General features: G+C 47.7%; 1 protein-coding gene across 3 annotated transcripts in view; it reads right to left on the bottom strand.

Moving 5' to 3' along the window:
- The window catches only part of RBM38 (RNA binding motif protein 38), a 33,172-nt gene extending 18,310 nt beyond the window's left edge, over positions 1-14,862 (bottom strand). The window contains exons 1-3 of one of the 3 annotated variants that reach the window (XM_028735279.2): positions 14,192-14,862; positions 9,556-9,679; positions 6,508-6,562 (exon numbers count right to left, since the gene is read on the bottom strand). In XM_028735279.2, coding sequence (XP_028591112.2) covers positions 6,508-6,562; positions 9,556-9,679; positions 14,192-14,359 — 347 coding nt within the window. In that variant the 5' untranslated portion in view covers positions 14,360-14,862. Of the gene's footprint in view, positions 1-6,507; positions 6,563-9,555; positions 9,680-9,805; positions 10,013-10,039; positions 10,128-14,191 lie in introns of those variants that run through there. The other 2 variants (XM_077929308.1, XM_077929307.1) reach the window with 2 other exon arrangements.
- Between the last annotated feature and the right edge of the window lie 355 nt (positions 14,863-15,217).

Raw genomic sequence — 15,217 nt, 5'->3', positions numbered from 1 at the left:
TCCAGATGTTTACTACAGATTCTGATGTGGTAATGGAGGGAAATACCCAAGCATCCTAAATCACACCTGACATGCAGCATGTACATGTGGACAACTGTATTATATGTGTATCATATGATTCTTCCCCCTCAAAGGGGTGAGGCAGGAAGAGTCGCATGGTTCAGTTCCCCACATACATGGGCGCCTACCTACAGTGTTAGAAATTAGCCAGGCACTGGCATGGGTCCAGTTGCAACTACATGGAGATTTCTGGGTGCCATGTTGGCGACTAACAGTTTAGAAACTTCTGCCTTAGTCCACAGTTAATACTATTTCCATTTCCACTGTGTGTGTTTCTCTTTGCATATTGGGACAAGTGAATTGTTTTAAGGGCAAGCTACGGTCAAGCTATGTAGCCGAGATCGTAGAATCATAGAATCGTAGCACTGTAAGGGACCTCGGGGGGTCATCCAGTCCAACCCCCTGGTGAATAGACATTCCGTTGTTTAAGGTGCCATTTGGCGCCTAGCTTATATACAGTGGTACCTCAGGTTACGTACTTAATTCGTTCTGGAGGTCTGTTCTTAACCTGAAACTGTTCTTAACCTGAAGCACCACTTTAGCTAATGGGGCCTCCTGCTGCTGCCGCGCTGTTGGAGCATGACTTCTGTTCTCATCCTGAAGCAAAGTTCTTAACCCGAGGTACTATTTCTGGGTTAGCGGAGTCTGTAACCTGAAGCGTATGTAACCCGAGGTACCACTGTGCCTAAGTTCATAACACTGTCTACATAAGACCCACCCACTCAAATAATATCAGGCAAGAATTCGAAACAGACCAGCATCTATCCCATGTCCAGGAAGCACTCTGTAGGTAACAGCACCCATTTAGGAACTCTCCCTGTTAGCATTAAACCACACCAACAACCAGACCTCTCAACAGCTTGAAATTACAGCATGAACAATTCTTTAAAAGATTCGGCAGCTCTACGTGTCTCATTGTAAGACACTCTAGGAGAAAAGACACTCTGTTGTTCCATTTGCTTGAGCTTTCCAGACAACCCTCCCATCCTCAAGCTCTTCTCTACACTCAAGTAGACTGGAATACAAGCAGCTGCCTTAATACCTGGTATGCCTTAATACATCCTAGTATGTCCCACGGAGGAACTTACGATCTTCAAACAAAAACATCTTGGAGGTCCCGGGCCACAGAGAGGTTAGGCTGGCCTCAACCAGAGCCAGGGCTTTTTGGGCTGTGGCTCCGATCTGGTGGAGCGCTCTGTCACAAGAGACTAGGGCCCTGCGGGACTTGACATCTTTCCGCAGGGCCTGTAAGGCAGAGCTGTTCCACCAGGCATTTGGCCAGGGCACAGCCTGACTCCCTCCTCTGGCAATCTTCACAGAACTCTAGCCCAATGGTTGCCATCAATTTGATTTGAATTAATTTTATAATTAAATGATTTTTGAATGTTGTATTATTTTATTGTTGTTAGCCGCCCTGAGCCCGGCTTTGGCTGGGGAGGGTGGGATATAAATAAAAAATTTATTATTATTATTATTACTAAGTCCAACTATTTGTCTACTATTTGTATTCCACTGCTATTCCAACTGGCAGCGGCACTCTAGGGTTTCAGAGAGAGGAAGTCAGGCTACGTTGGAGTCCTTTTAACCGGAGGTGGCAGAATTTGAACCTGGGACCTTTCTGATTGCAAAGCAGGTGCCTTGCCACACAGCTAGGCCCTTTCCCCAACTATTCTTTTTTTTTTTTTTTTTTGCAATCTCTTTTCCTGACTACAGGCAGAGAGCGAGAGAAATTTCACATCTGCTGCACTTCAAAGAGAGAACTTCTAGTTCTCATGAGACCTGCAATAAAAATTTCAACACTGCTAACTGCAGGGTCTGTTGTCTGTGGTTACCGCAACAACATTTCCCTCAACCACCCCCCAGGAACGTCTCCCGAAGTAATAAATGAATTGCCACGAGCATTTCTGCCAGGGAAGGAGAGAAATCCAGCGAGTTGCTCTGGTCAAAACCTTTCCCATGAAGCCCTAAAACCAGTCTTCGTACACACCATGCATTTAAAGCACACCCACCCGCTCAGAATCCTTGGAACTGCAATCTCCCCCTCAGATCTATGATTCCAAGAACTTTCAACCAAGTACAGCTCTCAGGATTATTATTATTTAATGTACGAGGTGGAATTTAGTGTCACACTATTACAAACATTCCATCTGCGCAAGCGATGCAGTTCAACAGAAAGAACAATCCCCAGCTTTCCTCCCCCGGCTGTATGCTGTTCTGGGTGTCCCCCCCAAACTCCTCCTTGAGCTATGTTGGGGGTCAAAAGGGGAGAAGGGGGGAAGCCCCATTCCGCAAGGGGAAGTCCTTACGCAGGGCTTCTGCACTTCTGCCCATGGTGTGTACACGGCCCAATAACTTTACATGTTGGATAAGGTAAAGGTAAAGGGACCCCTGACCATTAGGTCCAGTCGTGGCCGACTCTGGGGTTGCGACACTCATCTCACTTTATTGGCTGAGGGAGCCGGCGTACAGCTTCCGGGTCATGTGGCCAGCATGACTAAGCCGCTTCTGGCGAACCAGAGCAGCGCACGGAAACGCCGTTTACCTTCCCGCCAGTGCGGTACCTATTTATCTACTTGCACTGTGACGTGCTTTTGAACTGCTAGGTTGGCAGGAGCAGGGACTGAGCAACGGGAACTCACCCCGTGGCGGGGATTCGAACCACCAACCATCTGATCGGCAAGTTCTAGGCTCTGTGGTTTAACCCACAGTGCCACCCATGTCCCTCTTATTACGCAGCACCACCTGCGTCCCTGACATGTTGGATACTGAGCCACAAAAGAGATTTAAGCCCTACTATTTCAGTTGCACTGGATCCTGTCTGTCCGTCCCCCATCGCCTCCACACACAATGATGTCGGAGGATGTAACACTCCAGGGCACAGCTTGTAACAGTTTGAATCACTCCTAGAAAATATCAGGGGCCACAAACACTGCCACTTTAGTTCTTCCTTCCAAAGGCGTCTGAAGCCTTGGGTGCTCAAGGAATGCTGGATCCAGCACTGAAACTTTCTTTGCCTATTGTTCCAGCAGGACAATAATAGAGGCAGCTGCCAAACATGTGTTGCCCAGGAGAACTCCCAACGCTCTGCTTAGGAGCAAGGCTACAGTGCTAACCAAGATCACTTGGGCAAACGTCTCTCCCTCTTGCCAGCCTGCCTCTCCCGCGATTGAATCACTGCTGGAGCAGAATGCAGCAAAATTCTTGTTTAGTGATGCTTACAAACAAGATATAGGCATGCATATCTCTCTCTCTGCTTCCCTGCCTCTCTTGGCCTCCCAGTTCCCGTCTCTTGGCAACCAACAAATAATTTCTGACATTCATTGCCATATATACACTGCATGCAACCCCAGTGGTTTCTCGGCTGACAAAACCCGATGCCCAAGAACTGGAACGCTGACTGCTTAGACTGCAAGGCACACATGCATGAAGAGTCCCATATTCCATAGTGCATGAAGACAAAGCACACAAGAGTTGGAAAAAGCTTTCACCCACACACCAGCTTTCCCACATACATAGCTGAAGCTAAATGTGCACAGATATCCCCACATTTTGCACAGATACGAGGAATCTGGTCCATCTAGTCTAGCCTTCTGTTTCCAAGTGGAGGCATCCAGAAGCTCACAAGGTAGGCATAAAGACAACAACCATCCCATGTCTGTGCCTAGCATAAGGCATTCCAAGGTATACTGCTCCTGTATGTGGAGGTCTGATTGAACTGTCAGGATGAATGTAGACTGTAGACCTCTTCACTTATATGCACTGAGTACACAGACATGTGCAATGATGGCAAGGGTCAGTTTCTAGCCTCCTGGTTTGATAAGTCAATTAGAAGATTAAGACTACTTTGACGTACGTTTCCTCCTCTTATTACGCTAGGTATAGGTAAAGGGACCCCTGACCATTAGGTCCAGTTGTGACCAACTCTGGGGTTGCGGCATTCATCTCGCTTTATTGGCCGAGGGAGCCGGCGTACAGCTTCCGGGTCATGTGGCTAGCATGACTAAGCTGTTTCTGGCGAACCACGGAAACGCCGTTTACCTTCCCACCGGAGTGGTACCTATTTATCTACTTGCACTTTGACGTGTTTTCGAACTGCTAGGTTGGCAGGAGCAGGGACCGAGAAACGGGAACTCACCCGTTCACGGGGATTCGAACCGCCAACCTTCTGATCGGCAAGTTCTAGGCTCTGTGGTTTAACCCACAGCGCCACCCATGTCCCTCTTATTACGCTACCCATTCTATAATTCATTCTGGCTATACCCTCCATTGCTGCCCCATGTTTTTGGACCACAACCTACGTCATCCCCAGCTAACACGACCACTGGTCAGAGAAAAGAGATTGCAGCTCACTAACTTCTGGGGAGCTATGGTTGAGTCCGAGTTCTCTGAACTGGCACAGAGCCATTTCTCTTTTCCACAGAGCACCTAGCAAACAGTGGGAAATTCCTCCTTAGTTTAGTGCAGATTTACATGACTGCAAAATTCAGTATTCGGAGAGTGCGGTGGGGAAGCTGCACAGAGTCTACTTCTCAGATCAGTTCTGCGAATGCACATCTAGGCCATCTGCAGGTGACTGCAGTCGGGAAATGCTTCAGCTCAGAAAACGCCACGCTGAATTCAACAAGGTTCATGCTATCACCATCCTCAACGGGGAGAACAACCCCCTCCCCGAACCGAGCCTTAAAGAAAAAGTAGAAACCCACACACAATTCTTTTTCCCCTGAGCTATTAAGAACAAGAGCAAATATTCCTTATTTGAAAGCAGCACCCTACACTTGTGCACCCAAAATGGGCATTTGAATGTGAAAAAAGCAATTTGTTTCAACAACACACACAGAGGTGGTGAAGTCGTTATTGTGACAACACAACCTCTCACACCAATAAATCTGTAACATCAATGCAGTTGGCAAAACCCAGAGCTGGAAGGCTTCCTTGTGGGGGTGGGGAGGTTTGAAAAAAAAGCATCAGATTTGCAGAGGACAGGGGGAAAAAGATTAAATATTAATTATTCTTGGCAAAGAAAAAAAGGCAATGCGTTGTCCCATAAAACCAGAAGCCTTCCCAAGGTCACACACACACACACACACACACACAGCACCCAACATGCACTTTCTGAAAAACACAGTGCTGAAAAAAGAAAAAAAGGAATGGCATCAATCATTAAACAGTTAAATGAAGGTAGTATGACAGTTGCTATTGTTCTCTAGCAGCACACTTGTCTTTTCCAGAGCAGCTGCCAGATCCTATTAGATGCATAAAAAGAGGATGTTCTGGACCGGGGAGGAATGGGATATGCTATTGAAAACAGCAGACAATGGCTTGCTTCTGTAGGCTCCTCAAGCCCCGTATAACATCTGTCCAGAATCAATTTCTGACCTAATGTTCCTTTCATTGACTATTAAGACTTTGCAGCTTGTCTTCTGGGCCAGGACTGTTACACAGAGCACAAAGCAATGAGGCAACTACATGCAGCAAATTCAAATTAACGCTATGCAAAAAATAAAAACCCACCAAAAAAAAAAGACCTTGCTTAGGTTGTACGAAGTTTATCCAGCATGAGGACATTCACAAACTCAGAAATGCCATGCTCCTGCACAGCCCCCATTCATTTCAGCAGAGCCTGTGCAGGAGAACTTCCCAGTGCAATGTATCCCATGGGGGAATTAAAGATTGGAGAAACGTACTATGGAACAGCTTCCGACTCTTCGGGTAGGACAAAGGGACTGAAGAAATGGGATACAGTGGTACCTTGGTACTCGAACGGCTTGGCTCCTGAACAAATCGGCTCCTGAACGCCGCAAACCCGGAAGTAAGTGTTCCGGTTTGTGAATGTTTTTTGGAAGCTCCTGCAGCCAATCAGAAGCCACGGCTTGATTTTATAACAGTTTTGGGTGTCGAACGGGCTTTTGGAATGGATTAAGTTCAAGAACCAAGGTACCACTGTATTCTCAAGAGTTTTGTGTACCCATCAGTAGAGCAGGTAACATGATTATGGCCATGGTCCGCAGAAGGATGCTGTAGTCGTATCTTCCTCTGTCACCCTCCAGCGTACAAACTCACTTCAGAAGATCAAGCAAAGGGAGACGGCTTGAGGGTCACGGGTGCTGCGCACATACCTCCCTTCTCCTGAACAACTCTGGGGCACCCTGAGAGGTGGAGCGGGGAGGTGAAATTTAAGGGAGAAGAAAGGCTCTGCTGAGTCCCTTCATGTGCAACCCAAGGAAAGAGGGCCGTTTCCAAAGATTATAATTTGCTGATGGCGAATGCAACGCCCATGAAAATAAACCAAAAGGGGTGATTCAAACACAAAGATTAAGAAAGTTTGCCTTAGCTTTCCAGGAGATTTTGCCGCAACATAGGAGTTTACTTCCCTTCTTCAAGACGATTTGCTAGTATTACCTTTAAGTCGCTAATGAAATTTGTAAGAAGCAACAGAATTCCACTTACCCATAAGGTCTCTGGATGAGAGCTGGATGTAGCTGCTGCACCCCTAAGGTGAAACCTAGAAAAATGTTTGCAAAACGCAGTATTAGGTCCGGCTGTGCAACGTTAACGTGTATTCAGAAGTGCAGCTTGTGCCTAGGCCTGCTTACTCAGAGCTAAGTGCCGCTGTCTGCAGTGGGATTTACAGTTTTGCTTCATGCATCGTAGCTATCTTAATCCTTACTCTTTAGTACAAACAATTTTTGTGTTAACTTTCTCTATGACAACATTATCTGATGAATTCCGGAGAGTAGTCTTGTGAAGTCTGTTGCAGCGAGCGGTTTTGTGGCACCTTTAAGGCTAACAAATACAGCATAAGCTTTTGTGGAGTGCTAGAAACATTATCCTGTCCTCAGGCATCTCTCTAACTCTGCTCTGAATTGTTACCAACAGTTGGCGACTTAACTTGAACTGGCCAATGTTTCTCCTGTACTGTATATTACCACATTTCAGAGTGCATATTTTAGCCCAGTGTTTCCCAACCTTTTTCTGACCATGGCCCCCTTCAGACATTGTTTCCTTCCTGTGGCTCCCTTGAATATCCTGGGGGGACCCCTGGTTGGGAAACACTGTTTTAGCCAACACTAGGTGAATAGAGAAGGAATTGGGCAGGATATATTATTTATTATTATTATTATTGCCTTAACATTAAAACTAGTTGTGCTTCCAGACCTCTCAACACTTCATCCACTCCCATGTGCAGCTACTTCATATAGCACAAGTCATAGTTTGCAGTTACATACAAACTAGCAAACTATGGTTTGCATGTCCCTCCAAACCATGATTGCAAACTATGGTTTGGGCATGTTTTGCAAGGCAAGTACAAACCAGTTTGCTGGTTTGGATTCTAACTGCAGACTACGTTTGTACTACACAGGAAGCAACTTACTGAATTGGAGCGGATGAGAGGAGAGAAGGAGAACAAGGTTTGTTCATGGCCTCATGTTATGTCAAACTATAGTTTGGTATTATTTTTGAACCAGATGACTGCAATGTATTCTATTAGCTGTTTTAATAAACTTCTAAAAATGTGTCGTGTCAACTTCCCACTCCCCCCACCGCCACCATCATGGGTTGTTTGTATAACTACACAAGCAAGTTCCCCACTATTTAATTTTCCCAGTTTTTAATATACTGTTAATATAATATACTCTTCTATCTCCCGCACTTTGCTACATTCTATTAATTCCAAGTCTCAAACTTGTCTCTTTTCTGGACAGCTAGTCTTCCACTTGACTCATGTTTGTGTTCAAAGCTCCACTTTAATTTATGAAAGCATCTACAATTTATTTTGACTTTCATTAACGGGGCCCCTCCTTACTTGGACCCATTGTCGTGTCCATCTGCCATCTTCTCTTTTTTGCTTCCTTAGAGGTAAAATGCTTCCATCTCCCTTTCACAGAATCCTTTTCCGAGTTCGTATAATTCTGCCTTCTCCCTAGACTGCTTCACCTGCCATATTGCTGTCAACCTGTCCCCTTGGTCTCAGACATTCGCCTCTGCTTCAATCTGTTCAATTCTCCAACACACACAAAGTTTACTGAAGTTGTGAACAGTTGGCTGCAGATTATATACAATCTCAAGCCAACTATACTAATGCTTGGGCAAAGTTCCCCAGCGTTCTTTTCCTTGCACAAATCCCCATCTTCCCCTTCTTTGCTTCCAGCACATTTATTCTCCAGTGCATGCTCAGAAACTCAAGATATATATACATTGTCATGTTTAAGATAATTTGTCTGGTTTTTTTTCTTTGAATCTGCAAGGCTCTCGGGTCACAACATCAAATGGCTATATTGCACGGCCTACAGTTTCTGGAGTTGACTAAAAACACAAATGAAGGAATCCAGAGCTTCAGCTGTAGTTGCCTGTCCTCAAAAGCATGCAGAACTTTCCAAAGGAGAGCAATAAGAAGAACAGAGGCATCTGTGATGGCTCAGGCAAGCCAGCAAGCTACAGAAAGACACCTATGATTTTTCTTGAACTATATTTTTTCAACAAAGAAAACCCCACACACCCCAACCTGTTTACTGTAAGCTTTGAGCTAAACACAGATGTTCTAAAGATTTGCCTTATAATGGCTCAATTTGGATGTCACAGAGGCCAATCACCTGGTCTGACAACCAGAGTACAGGGGTATCTTGGTTTGCATACGTCGTGGTTTGCATACTCTGCAAGTTTGAGCATACCATATGCTCCTTATATACCAATTTCACCCCCCACTTTCTTCTTTAGAAAGTGTGTCTCCACCCCCATTGTTCTACCTGGACACTGAGGTCCAGCACTGAGGGCCTTCTGGCGGTTCCCTCACTGCGAGAAGCCAAGTTACAGGGAAGCAGGCAGAGGGCCTTCTCGGTGGTGGCACCCGCCCTGTGGAACGCCCTCCCACCAGATGTCAAAGAGAACAACAACTACCAGACTTTTAGAAGACATCTGAAGGCAGCCCTGTTTAGGGAAGCTTTTAATGTTTGATGTATTACAGTATTTTAATATTTTGTTGGAAGCCACCCAGGGTGACTGGGGAAACCCAGCCAGATGGGCGGGGTATAAATAAAATAAAATAATAATAATAATAATAATAATAATAAGGCTCAGCCACAGTTTGCCAGATGTGGACATCATGGTAAACTAGGGTTAGAACAAACCAGGAAAGGGAAATGCATACACAAGAAGGAGGGGGGCCTGCACATGTCCCTGTTCCTTGGGAACTGGAGCATGCATAGTTGCATGGTTTCTCTGCTCCAGCTCCTGCAGCACTTGCCAAGAGATTGTCAGTGGTGTTGAAAACTCCATTCTTGGCAGCAGAAACAAATCACACAAAATAAGCTCAGCATGCAGAGTTTATTTGGATGGCGGAATGAGCTTCCTGGGTGCAGAAAACACACAGCTTTATTTTCATTGTCCTATTCAAACCCAGAAAGATATTGAGCCAATTTATAGAGAGAGAGAGAGAGAGAGAGAGAGAGAGAGAGAGAGAGAGAGAAGAGAGAGGGGAGTGGGGGCAGTTTGTCTCACCAGTTTGAATACTCCTTGGTTTTGCTCCCAGATAAGCAAGGTTGACGTTTGCTTTCCGGCCGTCAATGATGGGGTTGGGATCCTTGCAAGCCCTTTCGGCTGCAGATCTGTCAGCCATGGTCACCTGGAAAGAAGCAGGCAGACTGTGTTTGTAAGAGACCTGGAACAACACCAAGTGGGCGTTTTTCCTCCCCTCCTTTCTAGCAAGCACTTCCACACAACAAAGTTAAGAACGCTCCTTGAATCTCACTTGAAAAGCTGTTAAGAGGGGATAATCCGTTATGTAGCTCTGGAGAGAGGAAGCCTCATCATCTCCACCTATATCCCCCTTTGTTTCCTGTTTTGACATCACAAGTAAAAAAGACCAGGCTGGCTGAATATCAGGCAGCCAAGCAGAGGCGGAGGCAGGCGAAGACGCTGTTTTAAGATTCAAGATCCCTTGAACTCCGGTACACTCACGGAGGCAGCTTTATGGCTGAAGTACCTTGCAAGCACTGTAAAGTTTGCCCTTCAGAACGTGATTTACAATGGAAAAGCCAGCAGTAGATGGAAGCATCCCAAAGCAAAAGAGCACTCAAGGGAGAATGCTATAAACTGCAGGCAGATAAGTTCAGAGTAGCTACTATTTTTGTTTCCTCTTTTTTAAAAACAACAACACATTGCGCCCCCCTCTCCTTTTGGCACTGGAAGGGAATAATCAGGTGGTAGCTTTTCCTTTTCTTCTCACCACAAAGCAAACAGAAACCCAAGCAGCGCAGCCCCACCTAACCAGCAGCAAGAACAGCACAGAAATGAACAGCTTCCCCTTTTTGAAAGTGTGGAATTGCATTACTGAAGCTTGAGAAGGCAGGAGACACTCCTGTCTGTACACCGTTAACAAGTCTGTAGGGTTTATTTCAATGCACGACAAAACTGCTAAACGCAACGTTGTCTCCAGGGGAAACTGAACATGCCTCGTATATGTAGATCATGCAAATTCTATTTTAAAGGCTCCAGCTAAATGTGACATTCCTACGTAACTGGAAATAATTATCATGGTTGGGATGCAACACTAAACTATGGCTTAGTGTTCCATGAAAGAGCCTTGGGTTTGTCAGCTCCCCACACCAAACTCTTGAGTTCAGGTACCGAGATCCGAAGCTCTTTGCTTCCATTTTCAACGGCGATTTAACATTAGGCACGACCCCGTAAACTGTGGTTAGTCTTAACTGTGGTTTATTGCAACAAGTCAACTTCATAAACCATATCTGAATCTGGCTTGTTACCATAAACCATAGCTAAGATTGGCCACAGTTGTCTCGGCTTTGACATAATGCTAAGAATGCACCGCATAAAATCATTCCTGGGCTGCACAAGTTCGTTGACTTTTTATTCTAATGATAAAAATGCAAAGCAGCTGAGAGGCGGTAGTGAAAATGTCCTGCTGAGATGCATCCTCAAGATGCCCAACAATGAAGTGCAAGGTCAATTATTGGTTAGAGAAAGCCTCCTGTCGCTTCCAACAAGAATCCTCTTTAAGAAGAAATTTAAGAACCTGGGAAAGGAAACGGTAGAGATCCTAGGCGCAATCCTCAGCTTCTCTGGGTAAGATTACGAAAGCATCTGCCGAAGAGCTTGCGAGAACAGATGCCAGCCTGTGTAGAATGGGCAAGAGGGATCAACTAGGCAGCTTCCCATGTCCCTAATGCAAGACAATTTCTCAAAGCAGCCCATCAGATGCCTCTGGGAAGCTCACAAGCAGGACTGCAGGGCAAATGTACTCTCCACCACAAGCAGCATTCAGAGCCATCCCACCTCTGATCCTGGAGATAGCAGAGGTAAAAGGTAAAGGACCCCTGGACAGTTAAATCCAGTCAAAGGTGACTATGGGGTGCAGCGCTCATCTTGCTTTCAGGCCGAGGGAGCTGGCGTTTGTCCACAGACAGCTTTCCGGGTCATGTGGCCAGCATGATGAAACCGCTTCTGGCACAATGGGACACCGTGACGGAAGCCAGAGCGCACAGAAATGCCGTTTACCTTCCCGTCACAGTGGTACCTATTTATCTACTTGCACTGGTGTGCTTTAGAACTGCCAGGTGGGCAGAAGCTGGGACAGAGCAACAGGAGCTCACCCCATTGAGCGGATTCGAACCACCAATCTTCCAATCGGTAAGCCCAAGAGGCTCAATGGTTTAGGGACGTGGGCGGTGCTATGGAGTAGCATACAGCCAACATGACTGGTACTTCTCCATACCTCTATGAATTTGTCCAATCCCCTTTTAAAGCTATCCCTGCATTTTGAGGCAGCAGCAAGTTAAGGAACTTCTACTTAAGCGGCGCCTGCAACAAAACGTTGCAGCACAAAGTGCTCCTCATCAGTTCTGGTCAGCCATGCCTTTTTCCACACCCACCCACCCAATAGATGCTCAGTCCTTACTGAGATGTTCTAGAGAGGTTACTCCTCCCCCACCCACCCTGAAAATTGTGTGTGTGAATGCACATTTTAATTTTCTTTTCTGCACTTCTGCAAACCTCTGGATTCTCCGCAACTTGCCAACACCGTGTGTGTGTGTGTGTTTATGTTGGTGTTTTGGCTGTGTGAATATCCCTATTCGGAGAATTGAGTTCGCTATTCTCCTCTCCCAGCTCCTGCACTTAGCATGCAATCCCTTCAAAAGTCTGGAAGGCAAAGAGAAGATGCAATTTCCTCCATCTCCTCACCCAGCAACTGTCTTTGAAAAATTGTTGGAAGACATCCTTGGGAATGCAAAAAGGAGCCCATGTAATACTCCAAATCCACCAGAGCATGAACAGTGGGGGAGTATTTGGAAGAGGGGGAGGGGAATGTGACAGGGTAATATTCCCACCCCGATTTTTGTGAGCCGGGAACAACACAACAAGGATCAAAGGCAGTGGGGCGGGCAGCAGTACACTGGGATACAAAACCATTTTCCCCATGCACAGAGTTGAGTAGCCTTCATCTGACAGGGTGAGGGAAAAAGTACCAGGCTAAGTGTTGCCGTTCTATACCGCTTAGAGGTCATGAAGTCAGAAAGCAGCAGGAAGTAACGCAACCTGCAGGAACCTCTGCTCATGCAATAGCCCCTGCAACTGTTAAGCCTGATTCCTTTTCCAAGAGACACCCTCCACTTCCGGACCCGCACGGCACTTCTGACACTCTGCTGCAAATTCCCTACGGATCAGGACCACCGTAGAACCACTGGAACGGATTCCTTGATGGGATACAATTTCGGAGGTCACCCCATTCCCCACACCCAGTATGAAAGGATGAGGGAGACAACACAAGACACACACGCACGGAAGAGATGCCGTAAATACTACAGCAAAGAGTTTGTGCGACCCACAACCCCATTTCCCCAGAAGCACACTGAGCAGATAATCCAAGCAGAGTCTCCACCTCCCAGCTATATGTCTGCAAGGAGTCTCTTCTCCTTTACCAAATACGTTGTTTTTACTATGACAGTACTGTTAACAACGACATACCCCACAAGAGCACACAAACGCCAATTAAGCAGAACACTTCACGTCAATGCAAAGAGCTCTCCAGGCCCTTTGGGACCTAGTTTTCAGCTCTGCAGAGTAATCTTGAACTGGACACCCCAACTCCAAAGACCATTCTAGAAGCAACATCCTCTGAACCCAGCCAATCGCTTCCATCTCTTCCCCTAGGAGTGACTACCCACTTTCTGCTCCCTCCACCCACATAGCCCCCCAACTCTAAGCTACCAGACTCCCAAACCACCTTTGGAAGGTGTCCCTCTAGATGTGGCTCCTCCAGTTTCATAAGCCTGAAGAGGCAGTTGCAGGTCTGTGGGCTCCCACCCTAAGCTATCAAATTGCACCCCACCTCCTTAATTCCCCCCTCCCCGTATTTCCTTGCAAGTTTATATAACAAAGAGGCATCAAACTCAACATGCTCTAGAGTCTGGAAATGAAGCCTGATGAGGAATGGTTGAAGGAGCTGGATATGTTTAGCCTGAGACTAAGAGGAGATGCAGTAGCCATCTTCAAACATTGAAAGGGCTGTCACATAGGGAACAGGCTTGTTTTCTCCTGCTCTGGAGGAGGGTAGGACCCAAATCGATGGATTCAAGTTACAAGAAAGGAGATTCTAACTAAACATCAGGAAGAACTTTCTGACAAAGAGCTGTTTGACAGTGGAATGGAGGTTGTGGAATCTCCTTCCATGGAGGATTTCAAGCAGAGGGTGGGTGGCCATCTGCCATGCTTTAGTTGAGATTCCTCCACTGCAGGGGGCTGGACTAGATGACCCTCAGGGTCCCTTTCACCTCTACAATTCTATTTCTATCTCCTTCAATATAGACTGGTTATGGCTCAAAGGGATACCAAGTTCGAGAAAGAGAGAGCTAAAAATACTGTACTGTTTTCCCACGGCCCGTTTCCCATTTCGGCCCCTGAAATTTTAACCTTTCCACGCAGGGTTAAGGCAGAAAACGGAAGACTCCTATTGCAGGTGAGCGCCCCGACGTGTCGACTACTCCGAATTCATTGGCAAGACCTGCAAGAGGCGGGCTGGCGAGGTCCTTTGGCGAGGTGCCCCGACGCCAGGTGACGAGAACAGCCCCTCCCAGCCCTTCCCGAAAAGCGACCCCCCGGCCCCCAAATCTGCACTTACGAAGCCATATCCCCGGGATTTTCCGGTCTGCCGGTCCGTGATGACGACGGCTTCTTCGATGTCGCCGAACACCTCGAAGTACTTCCTCAGCGAGGAGTCCGTGGTGTGGTAGGGCAGCCCCCCGACGAAGATCTTCGTGAAGGTAGTGTCCTTCTGCACCGTGTGCATGGCGCCGGAGCAGCCCCGACGGCGATGGCCGCAGCTGCTAGTTGGAGAGGAGGAGGAGGAGAAGGGCGACGAGGACGAGGAGGGCGGCGGAGAGTGGGAGAGGCTGGAATAAGCATCCAAAAGGAGGAAAGGGCGAGACGAGGCGCGAGGAAAGACGTCCAGGGTGGAAGGAAGGAGGTGCCCTACTCTGCCTGGGTCACCGCGCGACCCAGCGAGTGGTCCACGGGCGAGGAGGAGCAGGAGGAGGAAGGAGAAGGAGACCGGGGGAGCCCGCTCCCCCGAGCAACAGCGACTCAGCCACCACAGGAGCAGCAGCAGCAGCTCCGCGCCCCATGCAGCAGCTCCAGCGGCAAAAGCAACCGCAGCATCGACGGCAGGGGGCAATGAGAGCGCTCCGCCTTTCCAAAGCGCTGCCAGCCCCCCGCCCCGTCGAGCAGCAGCAGCACGACCTCTCGCCTGGAGCCGCGGAGCGTGAAAGTGCTCCCCAGCGCTCGCGCGCCTTTGTACCCATCCTTCCCTCTCCGCCCCTTCCAAGGCCGGGCTCCAGCCACGCCTCCCCGCCGCCGGGTCGGGGGAAACGTTGAGCCTGGCCGGCCGCAGAGGCCCCTGGGCTTCGTAGTTCTTCGCCGCCGACGCCTCGTCCGTTGGGGCGGCGCAAAAACGAGGGCGGTGACGCGGAGTTTCGAGGCGCTTCGAAGCCTGATCGTGCAACCCGTGGGGTGCAATCGCGCGGAGCTCGTTGGCGAGGCTTACTTCTGAGTAGACGTGATTGCACGTTGTAGCAAGACCTGTCTCTCGGCAGAAGCGTCCGTGGACTACCGGAGCCGGAGCCTATTTCTGCTTAGATGAATGAAGTCC

The sequence above is a fragment of the Podarcis muralis genome, chromosome 5 (genome assembly GCF_964188315.1).
Source record: "Podarcis muralis chromosome 5, rPodMur119.hap1.1, whole genome shotgun sequence".
Lineage (NCBI taxonomy): Eukaryota > Metazoa > Chordata > Lepidosauria > Squamata > Lacertidae > Podarcis > Podarcis muralis.
Note: the sequence above shows the minus strand (reverse complement) of the source record. Positions and strands in the feature narration are given on the sequence as shown.